This window comes from Lichenostomus cassidix, chromosome 3 (genome assembly GCF_008360975.1).
Source record: "Lichenostomus cassidix isolate B80296 chromosome 3, HeHo_3.0, whole genome shotgun sequence".
Lineage (NCBI taxonomy): Eukaryota > Metazoa > Chordata > Aves > Passeriformes > Meliphagidae > Lichenostomus > Lichenostomus cassidix.
The window spans coordinates 39,797,276-39,815,625 of record NC_139483.1 but is presented as its reverse complement, the minus strand read 5'-3'; the positions used below and the strand labels follow the sequence as shown (position 1 = coordinate 39,815,625).

The following is an 18,350-nucleotide window of genomic DNA, read 5'->3' as shown; positions in this document are numbered from 1 at the left end:
CTTTTATTTTTAAAGTGATGGTAGTGCAAAGATACTGTTTCACAGAACAGTATAAAGACACTTTTTTCAAAACCCTTCCTTAGAGTGTTCCCCTTCATTGCTGTGCAATACTTTTCATTGCTGTGTGGTAACTTTCCATATGAGCAACTGTTTCTGAAGCCCTTATCTTGGCTTATATCTTTATTTTCTGGCAACCAAACCTGGCCATCTTTTATGTAATCTTCAAACATATCTCATGAATTGTCTATAAAAAGTTGATCTAAGAATGCGTGTCCGTGTGTGTGGTGTGTTTGTTCTCTGCTAGTTTCCTCTAATATGTATTAGAAATGTCACTTGGATAGGAGCTAGGAAATAGAATGATTTGCAGATGCATTTCACTTACTTTACAATATGAAAGCAGCAAAAGAACTACTATCTTTGGCAGCAAACAAGCAGGCACTTTAAAAAGTACTTTGCTGATTGCTCTTGTTTTATAGTCTCTTGTGTAGCATATCTACTCTTCTGCCCAGGCAAGCTATTCTGACATAATGTAAACATAATGTATTCATTATTTCTTTTGGCCAGGATAACTGCCCCCTTCTGCCTAACTCTGGCCAAGAAGACTTTGATAAAGATGGCAAAGGAGATGCCTGTGATGAGGATGATGACAATGATGGTGTTGAAGATGACAAAGTAAGATGTGTATCTCTCTGCAGTACATTTGACCTAAACATCTGGTTTTAAGGAAAACTATTACAATAGATATGAATTTTATTGTTCAGAGCTTCAGCTGAGTTGTTCCGCACTTCCTTCCCTAAATGATGTGTAGGGCAGAGTAAAGCTGTGTTCAGTCAAAGGGGAGTAGAACTGTGCAGAGCAAAGCAGCCTGGGGAGTCCAGGACTGAACTATGTTTTCTGTATCAGTTTTGAGTTCAGTTATGTATGTGAAAACAGTTTAATGGAAAGTTGTATTAGATTTTTTATGTTGTAATGGGAGAATGACAGATCTACTGTATTTGAAAAACTGGTAAATATAATATATGTGATGTTATATTTATTCCTCATAACTTGTTTCTAAACCGGCTATAAACACAACCAGTATCGAGGGGAAATGATGGGAGAAAAATACCTAGCCTGGTTCATACTTTGCTTCAGATCTGTCCAGAAGACAAATTAATTTACCTGCAGAACCTAAAAGATAGCCACTTAATCTAAAACTGTTGCACTTATACATTCAGCAAAAAGACAGAGGCACTCCCATAGTCTGCTTTACCCTGGCTTTTCTGAACATGTTTAGGATGAGTGAATTGGTATTAGAATTTTACTGTTCCTCTTTGTTCCCTTCAGAGGGAACCTAGATACTCTAGAGCTTCAGATGGTTAAAGCTGGGTAAGAGCTGTGCTCATGGGGTCTCTATTTGGAAAACTTAAATAAACCCCCTAAAAAATCATTTGATAAAGTAACATGATGTACTATGCATATTTTTGTAAATTGGAGCTGGAAGTACTTTTATGAACAGCATAAGATTTTGATTTGTGTCTGTATGTTGCCCTTGATTATATTAAATATATTTCTGGGGAATTTAAAATGCTGTGCTTAAAAATTATTTCCTAGCAAATGTGGGGCTTTTTCTCTTTAGCAGAGAAAAAGTAATTTAAAGATTTTTTTTTTTTCCTTATGACCTCCTTTCAGATTCCATGATGCTGATGTAGCCTTCGCTCCCACTGTTTTAGTTTTCTTCTTTGCATTTCACACAGTACTTTCTCATGCCTGTGTAAAACTCCATGTGTAATTTGGGAATGTGTGAAACATAAGAAGTCTTCTTCTGGCAGATTTTGAAATTAGAGATTAAAGTGATAGGAAACTTTCAAAAGTTCATTAAAAGCAATGGTCTCAGGGAAAAATATTTTTGATAAATGAGAGTATTTACTTTTAACTTTTTAAAGAACTTCTTGCATTTTATCATCATGTCTAATAGAACATAACCAACAAAAAGTCAATACTTGTTTGAAATGAAAAATCAAAATATGAAATATAAACTTGAAAATGCTGACACTAGTTTGTTCCAAAAAAGTCAGAGTAACAATTCTAGTTGGTTTTTTAGATTTTTTTTGGTGTTTTTTTGTTTGTTTGTTTTTGTTTTTCAAAATTTATAAAATACAGCTGAAGTTGGCCTGATTTTTTTTTTTTAAGTGCATGTACCAGCAATACATCTTTATTTAAATATCTGAGTACAGATCCAGTTTAAAATGCCCGTTGCTCTCCTTGTGACATACAGACCACAATTCACATGCTTTGTGCAAAACAGACAGTGAGTCAGGCTGTCCAGATGCAATCCTGTTACCACCAAGATCTTCAGTATAGGTACAGCTTGTCCACTGAAAAATAATGGATTCATATTTTGATTTTTGAACTCTGCCCCAGATGAACAGGAGTTACCACATCACAGTAAGCTCTCATGAGTTGAGATTTATATTGTGAAATCTTCTATCTTTTCTTCCTAGGACAATTGCCCTCTTCTGTTCAACCCTCGCCAGTTTGATTATGACAAGGATGAAGTTGGTGACCGCTGTGATAATTGTCCCTATGTGCACAACCCTGCTCAGATTGACACAGACAACAATGGGGAGGGTGACTCATGTGCTGTGGACATTGATGGAGATGGTATGATTTCACTTTTGAGAGTTAGGTGCTGTTCCACAAGTGCACTTTGCCTTATATCCAGTAAGATGGGATAGTTGCTTTTGTGCATGGAATAAAGTTGGGTCTAGCGCTGAAAAATTAAGGAGAAGACAGAGAAGGCTGAAGTTCATCTGTCCTGTGTAGTATAGTTGCCTATACACTCCCTAAATGACTTCAATTAATATTATTAAAGAATAAATCACTGCAAGTCTTTATCCCTGTAATCTTAAAAAAAACCCCAAACTTTCCTTCCTCTGTGTTCCAAAGTAATCAGGGTCTAATATGACACTTGTGTTGACTTTTCCTTTTAGGGAGGGAAAAGAACATCAGAACATTCATGCAGTTAAGACAATATCTGTGGCTATGAATGTATGCAAAGCTCACAGTAATCCAAATACACATATTTTTAGTCTTAAAATATTGTTAAAAGTGTTTATTTCATCTACCAGTACATTCCTATATAACCCCAATTTGATCAGAATTAAGAAAGGGGAAAAACACTTCAGTATAATTCAAAAATCATATCCCTGCAGCATTTCAATGTGTGAGGATCCAGAAATACTAAAAGTTGAAGAAATCTAGCTTTGGGTTTTCCTCAACAATGTTTTAAACTTTTGGATGCTTATCTGACTTTAGCTTCTGAACATTTTGAAGTCCTCTCATTGTTCTTTTGATCATCAGGTTCATACTAGTAGTCATGGTAGTTCTGCATTTGAAGAAAAATCCAATCATATGTTACTGGCTGAAAGATTATACAAATATCCAGGGACCATGTAATATAGGAAAGGGTCCTTGCATCTTTCCCACTCAGATATGCCAGCATGTGTTTGTTTCTTTTCATCTTACTATAATTTTGAAGATTGTTGGTTTTATAAAAAAGTTTCCTGAAGAGGAACAGTTTCTTTTAAAAATCTGGCATGCTATACAGTTAATGATGCATATGTTCTAGTACAATTAAGTTATTTCATGCTGAGGCAGCTAAATATTAATACAGTTTTTTTTTCTATACAAAACTTCAGTAATTTGAACTTGATATACCTGTGTGTTCTACTCCACTTCTTAGAGTGGGGGAAGAAAATCCAAAACAAATTATTTAAAAAGAAAAATACCCTACTCCTTTATCTGTTATTCTATGAAAAAGGACTAAATTCTTAAGACATAATCAGCCCTTATTCTAGCAAAATTCCATAGAAAAATACATACAGAAAACTTCATCATAGCAATTAAAATGGAATTGATAGCATAATTTTTCTGTCTAATATTAGTCTTACCTATTTAATTTTGTAGCAGTGATGTTGTGGCAATTGGAAAGCTTATGAACCCCTTAAGAGCCTTGCTTCTTTACTGGTGACTCCTACAGTCTATGGCTGTCTGTGTTGGATGTGGTATCATTTTGATTCTTTCAATATTTTGTTGGTTTTTTTCCCCTAGACATTTTTAATGAAAGAGATAATTGTCCTTACGTCTACAACACAGACCAGAGTGATACAGATGGCGATGGAGTTGGTGATCAGTGTGATAATTGTCCATTGATGCACAATCCAGACCAGGTAAATGATGAAAGGAGTTTCCTTAATGGTGACATCAGAAGAAGGGCAGAGAGAAGGACACAGGAATTGTGAAATCTCTTTGTATCAGATGAAAGGGAAGCAGAGTGATGATTCCTTTAATCCATCTTAAATAAAGTCCTGCCCTGCAAATATCTTGGGGACCAGATCTTACCCACTGATGGAAGAATAAGTAATCATACTAGTTTGAAGTCATGCTTGTGCTTTGAGCATGGTTGTCATTGTGCTATCATTTGTCGCTCCAGAAGCCCTTGAAGAGAAGTGTTGAGCAGTTAAGGACCAGACTGTACTTTTGTATTGAGTAAAAATAATACAATTACTCTGTACAATTTTTTTTTTGGGGGGGTAGACTGATGCAGATAATGACCTTGTTGGTGACCAGTGTGACAATAATGAGGACATAGATGAAGATGGCCACCAGAACAACCAGGATAACTGCCCTTACATCCCCAACGCTAACCAGGCTGACCATGATCAGGATGGGAAAGGAGATGCCTGTGATCCTGATGATGACAATGATGGTGTCCCAGATGATAGGGACAATTGTCGCCTCAGATACAACCCTGAGCAGGAGGACGCAGATGGTAAGAATAAGGTCATATGAATTTCATTTAGTTCGTAGTATCTGATTTTGATCTTGGAGTATTAACATATGGTGAAGAGAGGCTTCACATCAAACTGAGCTGCTTTTGTCATTTGAGACACCATGGGATTCCATGGAATTGAACTGGTCAGTTTGGTCCAGGGTTAGAGTATTAGGAAACATCTTTGACAGGAGCTCAAACGTGCATGTACTTAATTATAGAAGAAAACCTTTACCAAATTTTAAAAAGACAAAAAAATCTGTTTTTTTAAAAAATATTCCTATTTTCACATTTAATTGAAACATTAAAAGTCTTGGAAAATATTTCAAATAGCTTGAATTTCAAATGTCTTAAAAAATGAAAAGTGATCTGTTTCACTTTCAAAACAAGTTACCTTCTGACAATTAAAATGAACAAAAATATGGCTTACTGCTCTGTTTTATTTTTGAGAAACAGACTATTTCTCCAGGATTTTTTAAGTCTAAAAGTATTGTTAATTTTTAAGTGTTTTTTAAAAAATTACTTCTGAGTAGCTTTTCTCAAATTTTCTTTATAGGCTGCTTTAAATATGTCTTGATGATATACATGTCACAGTTTTAAAACTGGATATGTAATTGCTCTTTTTTTCCAGTTTTTCTGGTAAAGTGTTGCTGGTCATCTCAATCAGTTCTTCTCTATGCCTGGCATTATTTAAGTAATGAAATAGTGATAGTTTCACAATTAAAATTATAATTTTGAAAATACTTATGACCCTTTGAAAACTACCAAAAATATTTACAAGTAATGACCTTTGCAATAAACACAGGTAAGCAATTTTTCTGTTCCAAGTTATACGAATTGCTGGAGCTGTTCCATGGTTTTGCTGTAGAAATTGAAAGCAAAATTTTGTACCAATATGTGTTGATGTACATTTAAAAAGATAAAGTGTTGACCCTTGTCTGATTTCCTGGTAAGACTGCAGCTGTCTGTAGGAAGTTTCTGGTTGGTTGTCAGTAGTAGCTCTTAATTTGTATAACCTTTCAGTCCTGTAATATATGTCCAGAATATCTTTGTACTTGCCAGTCCCTGGAATAGCCCCTTAATTTCATAAATCCAGAAACAGGGTGACCCCAAGCTGAGATAGTTTAAGTCATCCATTACCTCGATCTTGTAAGGGAAACTACATTTATGTATGGAGTAAAGATTCACAGAAAGCATATATTCAATCAGTTTAGCCAGCTCATCACTGTCATTAGCTGCAGGTCCAACAGAAATCTTGGAAAAGGGGTAAATAAAGCCAAAAATTGCTCCCATGCTCTTGAAGATGTGAACTGTAGCATATAAAGATGAGGCCCTGGAGAGGGCTGTTGGATGTGACTGGGTAAACAAACACTTTCTAACTTTCCTTGGGAGGGAATCAATATTGTCAGCAGCAACTCACTATGAAATAAACATCAGCAGGACTTTCAGTGAATAGATTCTTCTGTGAATTATCTCTCTGATTTGGCAAAGGAAACAAAATAGGAAATTCATTCCCTTTTCTCCGAGAAGTGCTAACAAACAGGTGGAGGAGCACACAGCTGGTCAGCATTTGGAGTTCTCTATGGCAGATATCCAGGGTGGAAAATGGGACCATTTTACCACGTATCTGAGCTGCAGAGAGCACTGACATACTAAATGCTTCAACTTTCTCTAATTCCTCTTTTCTTTTTGGCTGTTGCCTAGAACTCATTGTGCTTTCTCTCCAAAAGCTCCATACTTGGGTAATGCTGTGTTGGTTAGTCATGGTAAGGTAGCTTTCCATTTTTCTGTGAAACATCTAGTAGTAGGTCAGTATTGAATGAGCTGGGTCGTTGCTATTTCCCACTGTGTTAATTCTCATGTTCTTAGGGCAGTCATAAACACTGGGGGGGAAGAAAGAAAGAAATGCTCTGCTATGTGAGGATAGAAACAAATCAGCTGGCAGCACTGGTTTTGCGTTAGTACCCAGTGTAATATCCAGTGGTTTCTGTTGTAAAAGTTGGAGCCATTTGGGAATTTGTTTCCATACTTGTCTAGCCAAGCTTTTCTACATTATTTTCAGGTCTTTGTGCTGTTGTATGCCATGGAATAATAGAGTTGTTGGCAATGAGATTTTTTTATAGGTACCTCCTTTGACTTCTTGCTATTTGAGGCATGTCACATCTCCTGGTTTCCATTTATATTATGGGTAAACCAGGAAAGGAATATTTTTAAATACTGAGTGTAGTAAAAGTGTTGAGCAGAAGCCCAAATGCAGATGAGCTGTATGGATGTATTTTTTTTTCTCTCTAAAAAACTTCTAGTAATTCATATGACAAAACTTAATTTTTCCATTCCTCTGAGGCTAGTCCTGTTGAATGCAGTGTTGCCTTCTTTCCTCATACATTTTTCTGAAGCAGTGTGTTTTTTATAAGTAAAATTGTTCTACCTACAAGTGAAAGAGTGGCTACGCATGTAGGTATATTTTAAAGCAACACTCTCTCCTCTTTCTTTTGACATAGAGGTGACACATCTGCAATCTGAAGCATCACAGATGGATTGCTGCAGAAAGAATCTTAAGACAGCTATAAGAGTCTGAAAAAAGTTTAATATGATTAAAAATATATAAAGATTTAGTAATGTGTGGGAAGATTAAGATTTTAATGCTATTGTTTGAAATGATTTGCAGAGCACATATTAAAATGTGGTGTTGTAGCCACATCTGGAACAAATCAAACTGAAAATGTAATGCAAGCATTAGTGAATTACATCGACATAGAAAACTTCCAACCTTTCCCACCCTGATTCCAAAGTGGTTTAGAGACTGGGGCTGGATAAATTGCTAACAATTGCCTTTGCTTATTCACATTGCTTACAGGTGATGGCAGAGGTGATATTTGCAAAGATGATTTTGACAATGACAATGTTCCAGATATTTATGATGTGTGCCCTGAAAACAATGCTATCAGTGAAACTGATTTCAGAAAGTTCCAGATGGTCCCTCTGGACCCCAAGGGAACAGCTCAGATTGATCCTAACTGGGTTATTCGCCACCAAGGCAAGGAACTGGTGCAGACTGCCAACTCTGATCCTGGAATAGCTGTGGGTGAGTATCAGATGTCGGTCATCGTCTTTGGAAAAGAAACCAATGATTCTGTGATAAGGAAAGTGAAAAAAGGGTAAATAAATGCACCTTTCTGGTGCTGCAGACTTTGGACTAATCTCAGAGACAGTGTATATGCCCAATGTAAAAGCAGCTCAATGCTACCTGCATTTGTTGTCCATTCATCTAATCACTGTAACATACATAAAATACACAGTTGAAAAAATTTATATAAGTATAGTTCCTGATCTCTGAAATGCCCCTTGTAAACATCTTACTTCTCTCCAGAAGTCTTCATGCAGGCAAGTGTAATTACCTCCTTTTCTAGAAGTAAGGAGACTGAGAAAGGCCACTTAGAACTCCTGCCATAATTCAGTATGTAGCTGGGTGTGTGCAACTGGACCAGCATTGTAACTCAGTGGTTTGTCTCTTTTGTCCTCTGCCAGGCTATGATGAGTTCAGCTCTGTTGACTTCAGTGGGACATTCTATGTGAACACAGATCGTGACGATGACTATGCTGGCTTTGTGTTTGGCTACCAGTCCAGCAGTCGGTTCTACGTTCTGATGTGGAAACAGGTCACTCAGACCTATTGGGAGGACAAACCCACCAGGGCTTACGGCTATTCTGGTGTGTCACTCAAAGTAGTGAACTCAACAACTGGTACTGGTGAACACTTACGAAATGCTCTCTGGCACACAGGAAACACCCCTGGACAGGTAAAAATTCAGGCCAACAGTGCATGACTAATATTTTAAAAATAAGGAACATATCTCAATAAGAATTTCCTTTCACGCCTCAATTTTTGGAGAGGTTTACCAGTTTTTCTTCAGTTCCGCTATTAACATTTTTTATCCAAAGAAAATCACATGTATAAAAGGGAAGATGAGGTATGATCAAAAAGAAGAGGAGTGAGAGGTCTTAGTTATGTACAAATCCTTTGTTACTTCTGTATTGGCACTTGCTTCTTTGGTGTTCCAGCTTATTTGAATCACACAGGGTTTAGAGTACAGTAACCTGTGACAGAAAAAGAGAAAAGAAATTAAAAAAAGAGAAAAACTGCTGCTGTTCCAAATAAGGTCCACCCATTGAAGGAACTTGTGCATTTTGGAAATTAGGTTAGTAGGGCTTCCCATGTGGATAAGAATGGATAGGACTGTTACTGCGTGAGAATTTTCAAGGAGCAGCCACAGGCAATAACATCTGTGCAAGCTGCAGTCCCTCTCCCTCATTGGAGGCACTCGTGCAGCATCAGCTCTGTCAGCATGGGTATGTGTATGTGCAAACCTGAATAGTTCCAGAAGCTTTTTGACAATACTCTTGGGCACATGATGTGACTCTTGGGGATGGTTCTTTGCATGGCCAGGAGTTGGACTTGATGATCCTTGTGGGTCCCTTCCAATTCAGCTGATTCTGTGACTTCATAAGGGAAGTCAAGGTTCAATGCTGTAATGGTCTTCAGTGACTCTAGCTATGAAACTCCAGATTAATGGCTGATCAACAGTTTAAGACAGAAATTTCCATTACTGCCAGCCCATAGAATAAGTTGTTTTATCATACAGTCAAATGATAACCTATTTTCAGTTTCATGCTCTGCAGAAAATAAGCTTTGGCTGTACGTACAGTTACTATGGCAGACGTACAGTTACTGGAGCACAGTGTGTTTCTAATAAGGCATTTGTATTCCTACTGTAGGTGCGTACTTTGTGGCATGATCCCAAGAACATTGGCTGGAAAGATTATACTGCTTACAGGTGGCATTTGATTCACAGACCTAAAACAGGATTAATAAAGTAAGAAATATTTCTGTATTTCTACATTTTCTAGTAGTAAAACTTCTGTCTCTGTTGATTTAAAAGCTATGTTGTCAGTTTCATTGTTGGTTCTGATAATTATGTTACTTGTGTGACAGTTTGTCCAATATTTTGGGAACATTTTGTTATCTTCAGAATAAGTTATTTTCCTTTTCAGATGTATTTAATTTAGTCTGGATGGTTCAATATTTACATCAGCTAAATACTCTTAAATTAAAGAAAAATAATAGAATTCTTTCTCAATAGCTTTTCTGTAGAGAGACCAAAAATTCCTGAGCAAAACACAAAGCAAGATTAGAACATGAGATTGCTCCCCAGCCTGTGGAATTTCAGTGAATGAAATTAATTAGAAACATGAGCATTGCCTCAGGGAAGTAGGCCAAGGGCATGTCTACATCAGCATCCTGTCTCCCGTAGTGGCTTATACAAGACACTGCAGAAGTGGCCATGAGCACATCTGTGATGCACACAAGGAGCTGTGGCATATGACTTTCTGTAGAGCCCAGATGTTTAGCTGATGTTCCAAAGGCTGAGCATTAACTGCCCATGTTGGTTTTATCTTCTATTAACTACTGGAACTGTAAAGGATATTTTTCATGGGGTAGAGTCAGACCTTACCTCTAAAAGTCTTGTTTGTATTTATGTGCAGGGGATTTTCATTAGGCTGTGAAAGATAAAGTGCAGACAAATTTGGATAGACTAAGTTACCTGTTTCTTGGAAAGAGAGGAGTTTCTTTATGCATCAATTTATTGCAGTGCAAAGCATTGACTGGTGTAATTCAGAAGGAAACTTGATTTTTTTTCATTCATGTTGCTGTTACCTGTAACTTCCTTTGCAGAATCTATGAAGTGTCAGACAAAGGATGTTTCCACTGGTATCACATTAGATTAATCTAGCATGACAAATTCTCTGGTTTGGGGCATTAAATTCTGTCATACTTTAGGGTGTCTGATAGAAAATAAATTAATTATTTCGCTAATGTTGTCATGAAACAATTTTATTTGTACAGAAATATCAATTCCATATGAACATGATCAGAACCTTTTTTTTTTTTTTGGTGGGATGAGTGAACTATTAAATTCTCCACATATGTTTTGGGTTCTTGACATTTTGAGAATGATATTAAATAGAGTTATATGAACATGAAAATCTGTCATTTTTTTGCTGTTCTTTTCACCATCCATTAAGTACTGATTTCAGGGAGAAGTTTCATACTTTTGTGCACTTCTCAGGAAATAGAACACTTTATTACAAGTGCTGGACATGCATTTCTGTCTAAACAGAAATCTGCCCCTACCTAACCTCTCTGTTCTAGGAAGCTGCTCAAGTGTTTCCATCCTCATGTGAAGCCATCTTGCTGTGTATAACTAATATATTGTCAATTGAAACAGGACCATAATCCCTGCCTCCAGAGACTAATCTAATTAACAAACTATAGAGTAATTTCTCATTTGGCCCAAGAGACTGAGAGCCTAAAAATCTTGACTATCTCACGGTCTCCCATGAGAAGTGGAGGATCCAAGTTGAAGGAAATGCAGCCTCTATGATAAAAAAAAGGAAAATGAAGAGCTGTCTTTTGATGTCTTTTGTCTCCAGGGTGGATGCCTGAAATGCAAAAAAAAAACCCTAAACACAAAAGACCTCAGTTCTCCTTCTTTTCCAATTTATTGTTAGTCTGTTTGTGTCCAAATCCTTCCAGCTGTCATTAAGCTCTTAAATGGTCTGAAATTGAGATTCAGCATGTCTCCAGTTAATGTTTTGTTTGACTTTAAAGAGATGGTTCTTCTAATTTCTGATGTTGGCCCTTGCACCTAAAGATAAATAAATCAGCTGTTCACACAGCTGCAAAGGCAGCTTTGCTCAGTGATGTGACAAGGTCATGTGCTAACCCCTGAGTTCACTGGGACAGGGGCTTATCAGTGAATGCTAGTGCATGACATAGTTCATTCCAGGAGACATAACTGTTCTAAATAAAGAACTGGGAAATCTTTTGCAGATGGTGTGCATAAAATCACTTGAGGAGCAGCCCCACTGCTTCTGATTAATGTGCTAGGCTGCCAGCCAGGTGGGTGGGAGATGGAGATGAGAAGTGATCTCTACAATGGGGTTGGGTTTTCTGGTGCCTTGTTAAAATTCTGGTTAAACTAGTTCTGTTCCAGTTTTTAGAGACTGTTAGCGTGTCTTACACTGGACCCTGTATTATCCTCCTTGTCTAATTTGAATTATGTTCTCTACAGAGTTCTGGTTTATGAAGGGAAACAAGTCATGGTGGATTCTGGACCAATCTATGATACAACTTTTGCTGGTGGACGATTAGGTCTTTTTGTCTTCTCTCAAGAGATGGTCTATTTCTCTGACCTCAAATATGAATGCAGAGGTTAGTTACAGAAAATATCTGGAAAACACTGAAGCCTTTGATAAATTGTGGAGCAAGCACAAAGTGTCTAAATGAAAAGTATCCTCTAGTTACTGAAAGCAATCTGTAATATCCATAGCATGGTGTAAACCTTGATTTGTTGAAATGCCATGAATGCCCCTTGCCCTATAATAATCTCAATTTGAATAATAAAACACAGATGTTTAATACTATCCACCTGGAAAATATGAGGAAGAAATTTCTGAGAGAGAGTTGCTTAGAATTCTCTCTGTATATCCACTGTCCTCTGTAGGCTATTTAGGTATTTCCTGCAGGCAGAAATACTTTCCTACTTTCCTACTTCTGGATCACCCCTCTTTCAAGAAGCATGGAAAAGAGGGCAGATAACTTTAATGAGCATGGCTGGCTGTAATGCCTTGTCTGAAGTGTTTTGAAAACAGAAAACTATTTTCCAGGTTTTCTTGTATATGGTTTTGTACACACATTTAGATACATAGTTGTACATACACATGCTTGTCTCTTCCTATATGTAGGCATATGTGTTTTTATATAAACGTCCTCCCATTTGTAAGAAAATTAAAAACAGAAAGCATCTCTTTAGTGTATCCTGGTGGAGCTCTGTCAGTCTGTGTGACTGACTTCCTAACCAAAAATCCCCAATCACAATTAATAAATATTTTTCCCATTTCTTTCAGATGCTTGAGCAATGGTTGCTGCATTACCAGCAAAGTACTGTAGATGCTATGCAACCCAGACACCTCAATACACCCTGGTACTCCCAATTTCTATTTTTGTGTACCTCCTGCCTTCTGTCCTTGAGCTCCACTCTCCAGTATCCTCCCAGCTGCCAGGAGTGCTTCAGCCATCCTTCCACCCAAGTGCCTTCTCACAGCCAGGACTAATAAAACCTAAACGTGAACATCGGACCCACCACTGAAGCAAAAGCAGATTGATACATTAGAACATTTTGTAGAGTGAAAACTTAGCAAAACTTGTTTGTTTGTTTACTTGTCTTTTCTAAAGAATGACGTTTACATATGAAAATGTAATTACTTAATGTATTTATATATATGGAGAAAAAGAGGGGGGGATGATGATTATCAGTCATATTTAAGTGAGGAAAATTGTGTTTTAATTTTTTTGGATGTATGGTTGACACTTCCTTGCTCTGATCAAGACTGGCCTTTAACACAAAGCTTCTGTGTCTAATTTTAATGAAATAATGGAGGGCCACACTAACAGGGAAAATGACTTTGAATATTAAAGTAAAAATCAATTATAAACATCCCTTGATTCAAAAAGGTGCTTAATTGATAAGGATGCTCTTAGTAACACTCTTTAAAATTACAATTGGTAGAATTGTCAAATTTGCAACCTAAAGCATTCTGTAGTAGGGGCTTTTTTCAGGCCAGATTGAACTGGAAACTCTCATGTGAAAGGGAAGAGTGATTAATTTAAACATCTGAAGCTATCACTATTGTCTGACTTTCAGAAAAATTATTTCCAGTTGCCCTGTTTTCATCATATTCTGCATTGCCTTGTAATAAAGAATATACCATGACCATGTGGAGCGAAATGAACCTGAACCACTTTTCCACCTCTGCTGCAAAAAGCACTTTGACATCCTGAATCCTGATGTGGGTTTTTGAAAAGGTGGCAACACCGCTATTACTTAATCTGGTAACATATGAATTTAAGGTTCCATTTATAAATATTTTGTTAGTATTTATTGTGATTATCACACAAAGCTACCTTCTCTGATATTGATTTTAAAGCATATAATGCATCAGTAATACATTCACAAATGATATTTTAAAGCTATTTTTGAAAGCATATCACAATATGTAGATATTGTCAAAGCATGGCCTACATTTAAGTATAGTTTCATGGGTTATAGTCATTTATACTTTAAAGTTAAATGAATAATAATAATGAATTTACAAATGGAACCTTAATATATATCCAGTTACCCTTATTTTAATATTTTTATATTGTTACCTATGCCTGCTGTATATAGAACTTCTTAAATAATGCTGAAGGGGTACCAGTGTTTATTCAAAACAGATACAACAGTTACTCAGATATGCAATAGTATAGACATGCTTAACATTTTAAATTGTATGAGCTTTGTTCACAAAAAGAATACACGCTGGTGTAATTTTATTCATAGATGGGATACCTAATGGAAGAATACAGTACCTCTGCCTTCTTCTAGGGCACAGCAAGCTAAATGTTGAGTCAACTTTTTCTCCCTTGAAATAGATTTTGTTGCTATATTCATTAGAAAGGAATCAACAGTTGCTGGCTTTATTGCACATTTTATAGTATTCATATTATCAAATCTTTTTTCGATTTTATTTCAGTTTGTTTTGTTGCTGGTTTTTCTTTTGTTTCAGTTTTTGTTTGGTTTTCTTTCCACAAATCCTCTTCATGGGGTTTTTAAATATTTCAGTTTCTTTTGGTGTTTCAAATGCCATCCCCAAGTTCCAAGTAGAAGGGAGGATGACTTCATTAAATGTAATGAGTAATGGCTGTGTAGGTTTTTTTGTTTTGTCAGAGAGAGACATCAGTTTAGGGATGAAGATGTTAATATTTGGACTGTATCATAATTTTCCTATTCTATGTAAATTATTTATGATGGGGGTTTTATTTCTTTTTCTTTTTTTTTTTCCTTGCAAGTGTGTGTGAGAGAGTGAGATTGATGAAATTTCATTTTGTTTTGCCAAAGATTGTAAATAATTATTTATTTGTTTACATGGACGGAGCTTTATCAATTGACGTCCTGATTCATTTAGTCAGATCCTCATTTTTATATATATATATATTTTAAGAAATTAATAATAGGAAATAAACTGTAAAAAGGTTTCATAACCCAAAATCTCTTTACCTTTTTTATAGTTAAAAATTTTCTTTAAACAAATTGCTCCATTCCCCAAAGCCCTTAGTTAAGCCTCTTGCCTTGCAAACCAGTTCATTTCGAGCAAACCAGGAAATCTGTTGCTTTGCTGAAAATTCACTGTCTATCTTCTAAGGTTGTAAACAGCAGGTTTCCTTGTATCTCTGACAAGACATCATTCCCCATGAAGTCTTTATCTGGCAAATAATCACAGTTCCTATTTATAGAATTGTGACTGAGAAATTTTGGTCCTGCTTCTCTGTATTGTGTCTTGGCCCATGTGTTTGAACAAATATATCTTATTTTGCAACTGCTGCTTCTGTGAGCCCCATCTGAGTCATTTGGATTCGTTGGTGAGAGTGGGAATTGCCTTCCTGCTGGAGAATTTCAGGAACCAGTGAATCATCATGAACCAAACAGAATAAAATACAAGAAAAAAATTCTTAACATGAGACATCTTTCTTATGAGTGTAAACTACTCCCAGGGAGGGGAATTCGAATTGCCCAGCATGTCAAAATTCCAGTTTTGAGGTGTGAACACAAGTTCTAACTTTTTTTGGCCTTACAAATACCCCAGCTATTTGGTTTCCTTGACTTTTGATTCCCATGAGAACTTTACACAGGAAAGCCATGTAGTCTTCAGTACATTTTTTAATGAATCCTTTAAAAGAATACAAATGTTCAGTCTTGTAAACAGCAAGTTCATCAAGGATTGACATTATTCAGGTAATAGAGTGATCAAGAACTTGTTACCCACTTGCTCAAGAGTTTTGTAATCCTCTGATATGGATCTTCATGAGAGTTTTGAACATGAACACTTAAAATTCTAGGGGGAAAAATCTCTTTATGACACCAAACAAACCCCTCCAAAAGTAAACACAGGAAAATGAAATGACTGGAAATGTGTGAAAACATAACAGTAGCACTTTAGCACTAGTACAGGGTCTCAGAAAAACAAAGAGGGAAAGACCAAAAAAACCAAATTTACCATGAATGAGCAGGTTCATCTAAAGCTGTGACCCTGTGTCCATTGTTCTAACTACTTTTTTAAGGCTTTTGAAGATACAAGTATTTTCATAATCTGGTGAAAATACATATTTAAAAATTTTAGAGAGAGTCTACATTTCTGGTTCCCAAATAAAGATGGGTATGGAAGAAGGAGGTCTGAAATACCAGTGGACAGGCTGTTTTTTTTCTCACAAGGGGAAACTGAGTAGGGCAGGTGAGGATTCTGCTACTGAGACAGGAGTAATACTAGGCAGAATTTTTTTCACTTCACTGGACATCAGGTTCTCACCTACTAAAATTCACTGATAAATTTCTTCGCCTTTAAAATTCTTATTATATGTTTTATGTATCTTACTGGTTTTAGGCCAGCCAAAACCCCGGGAAATACTGAAATCCTTAAACCCTCCTAAAATTAAGTTCTGATGAGACTTCTTCACGGCTTTTAAAACATGGGGGTTTTGGGTAAACTTTGGCTAAGCCACTGAATTTTCTGAAAATCTGAACTCACAGCATTTAAGGACTCATCCATTATAAGAGAAACACATTTGCCACAGTTTCTTCCAGAAAAAAAGGAAATAAATCCACCCAAGGATTATACCTGTGATTTTGCACATCAGGCAGCCCAAATAATAGCATCATGAATGCTAACATCTGTGTCTCCTCCTTGCTAGCTACACAGTGGGGCAGGAGCTGTACAGACTATCACAGCCAGTGGGCCAAACCCTCCTCTTGGTCAGCTCAGTGGGAGTTTTGCTATGGACTTGAGTGATAGCTGGATGAGATTCAGTGCTTCAGACATTCGCAGAAGAAGAGCTCTAATGCTCACATGGGAACAACTGCTTTCCAAAGCCATTTGAAAAAAACCAAAAAACTTAACTATGTAATAACTTGGCAGAGCATCGTTTCCATTGTGGAGAAGACCACCCTTGTAGATCAGGAAGGGGGACTTTGAAGGAAAAGAAACCTGGTGCTGATTAAACCAAAGGTTTTTCTAATTCGTTATCCTGCTTCTTGAAAGTTGCCGGTATCAAATTCACCAGGGGAAGGTGTCAAATATTTATCATTAAAAATCATGCATTAGCACCCCTAGCAGGGAAACATCATTCTTAGCCCCAGGCAGTTAATGGGTGGGTTCTGTCTTTGTGCCTGTGTAGTTTATTTTGCACTAGCATAACTGCAAACATTATTGTTATTCATATAAATATACCAGATTTTTAATCCCACTTTTCCTCCTATTGAGAGCTCTGGAGATTGATTAAATACTCTGTGCAGTATAAATTTCCTGTTACCAATTTCAGGTCTGTTGCTGTTTAATTTCATTGACAGGCTTGATTTCTCACAGACTTTGGAAAGGAATGAATAGTATATATTTCATCATAAAAATGTGTGTTAGAAAAATAATATCCTAGTTTTCTTTTACTGCTTGTGTGTGCATGTGTCTGTAATGGATTCATGTACATGTGCACAAGAACTAGAATGGTACTGTCATTCTAACTCTTGTGCAGATTTGTCATATATGCACATGCACAGACAGAGAGAAAAATCTACATATTTTGCAAAGTTTTAAGTATTATTCTGTGCTTGGCTTGTTCTTAATGCCTTCCCTAGCCAGCTGCTAACTGGCCACAGTTGGAATCAGGCAAATGAGTTGGACAGATCTTTTACAACCTTTTCTCCTGTCAATTATCATTGAATATTACATGGTCTCCTTGATATATTTACAGCTAGAAGTGTTTGGTGTTTCTCCTGTAGAAGCAAGTGAATTTTTTTTCAGGCACTTGCTGACATTTCTGAACTCTAGCTAAATGCACCAGTCTCTGGAAGCTGGAGGGCTGCATTGCAAATCACACTTCAAATCTTAGCAACAGCTGTAATAAGGTAACTTAGAAAGTGATTTTATTAATTGAGATTACATAGTTATTCAGCAACTTCTAGCAGATCTTGACACCCTTTTTATGAGCTGATTTTCTCTCTTTAAATAATGTTGATGGAAAATAAAACAAGGGAGAAGATGGCAAGCTGCAGGCACCATCAGCAGCTGCAATGGATAATTTTTGATCAATGCTTTTTCTGTGTATGTGAAGAAAATGAAACCTAATGCTTTCAGTTTCATGCAAGGTAGGCTTTCCTCGGATAGTCTTTGATCATTCAATTCAGTTTACTTCCTGGAGTTGCTGCTGCTGCCTTCTTGCAAGTAGCAACAACCTCCACTAGGAAGATGTTAAGGCTCTCCTTGCTGGTGAGACTGGAGTGCTTTAGAGTACTTTAAAGCTAGACCCCAAGCAAATTAATATGTCCCAGTTTTTAAAGATTCAACTGCAGTGTCTAGGTTTTTGCAGCCAGAAGCAAAGGACCACCCA

At 36.7% G+C, this 18,350-nt stretch overlaps 1 protein-coding gene across 2 annotated transcripts in view; it reads left to right on the top strand.

The window, feature by feature from the left end:
* Window positions 1-15,297, top strand: part of THBS2 (thrombospondin 2) — a 33,327-nt gene extending 18,030 nt beyond the window's left edge. For both annotated transcript variants that reach the window (XM_085055396.1, XM_085055395.1), the window contains exons 14-22: window positions 565-672; window positions 2,484-2,643; window positions 4,093-4,211; window positions 4,579-4,813; window positions 7,671-7,898; window positions 8,342-8,613; window positions 9,590-9,687; window positions 11,947-12,086; window positions 12,782-15,297. In XM_085055396.1, coding sequence (XP_084911522.1) covers window positions 565-672; window positions 2,484-2,643; window positions 4,093-4,211; window positions 4,579-4,813; window positions 7,671-7,898; window positions 8,342-8,613; window positions 9,590-9,687; window positions 11,947-12,086; window positions 12,782-12,789 — 1,368 coding nt within the window. In that variant the 3' untranslated portion in view covers window positions 12,790-15,297. The remainder of the gene's footprint in view (window positions 1-564; window positions 673-2,483; window positions 2,644-4,092; window positions 4,212-4,578; window positions 4,814-7,670; window positions 7,899-8,341; window positions 8,614-9,589; window positions 9,688-11,946; window positions 12,087-12,781) is intronic.
* The last annotated feature ends 3,053 nt before the right edge of the window (window positions 15,298-18,350 follow it).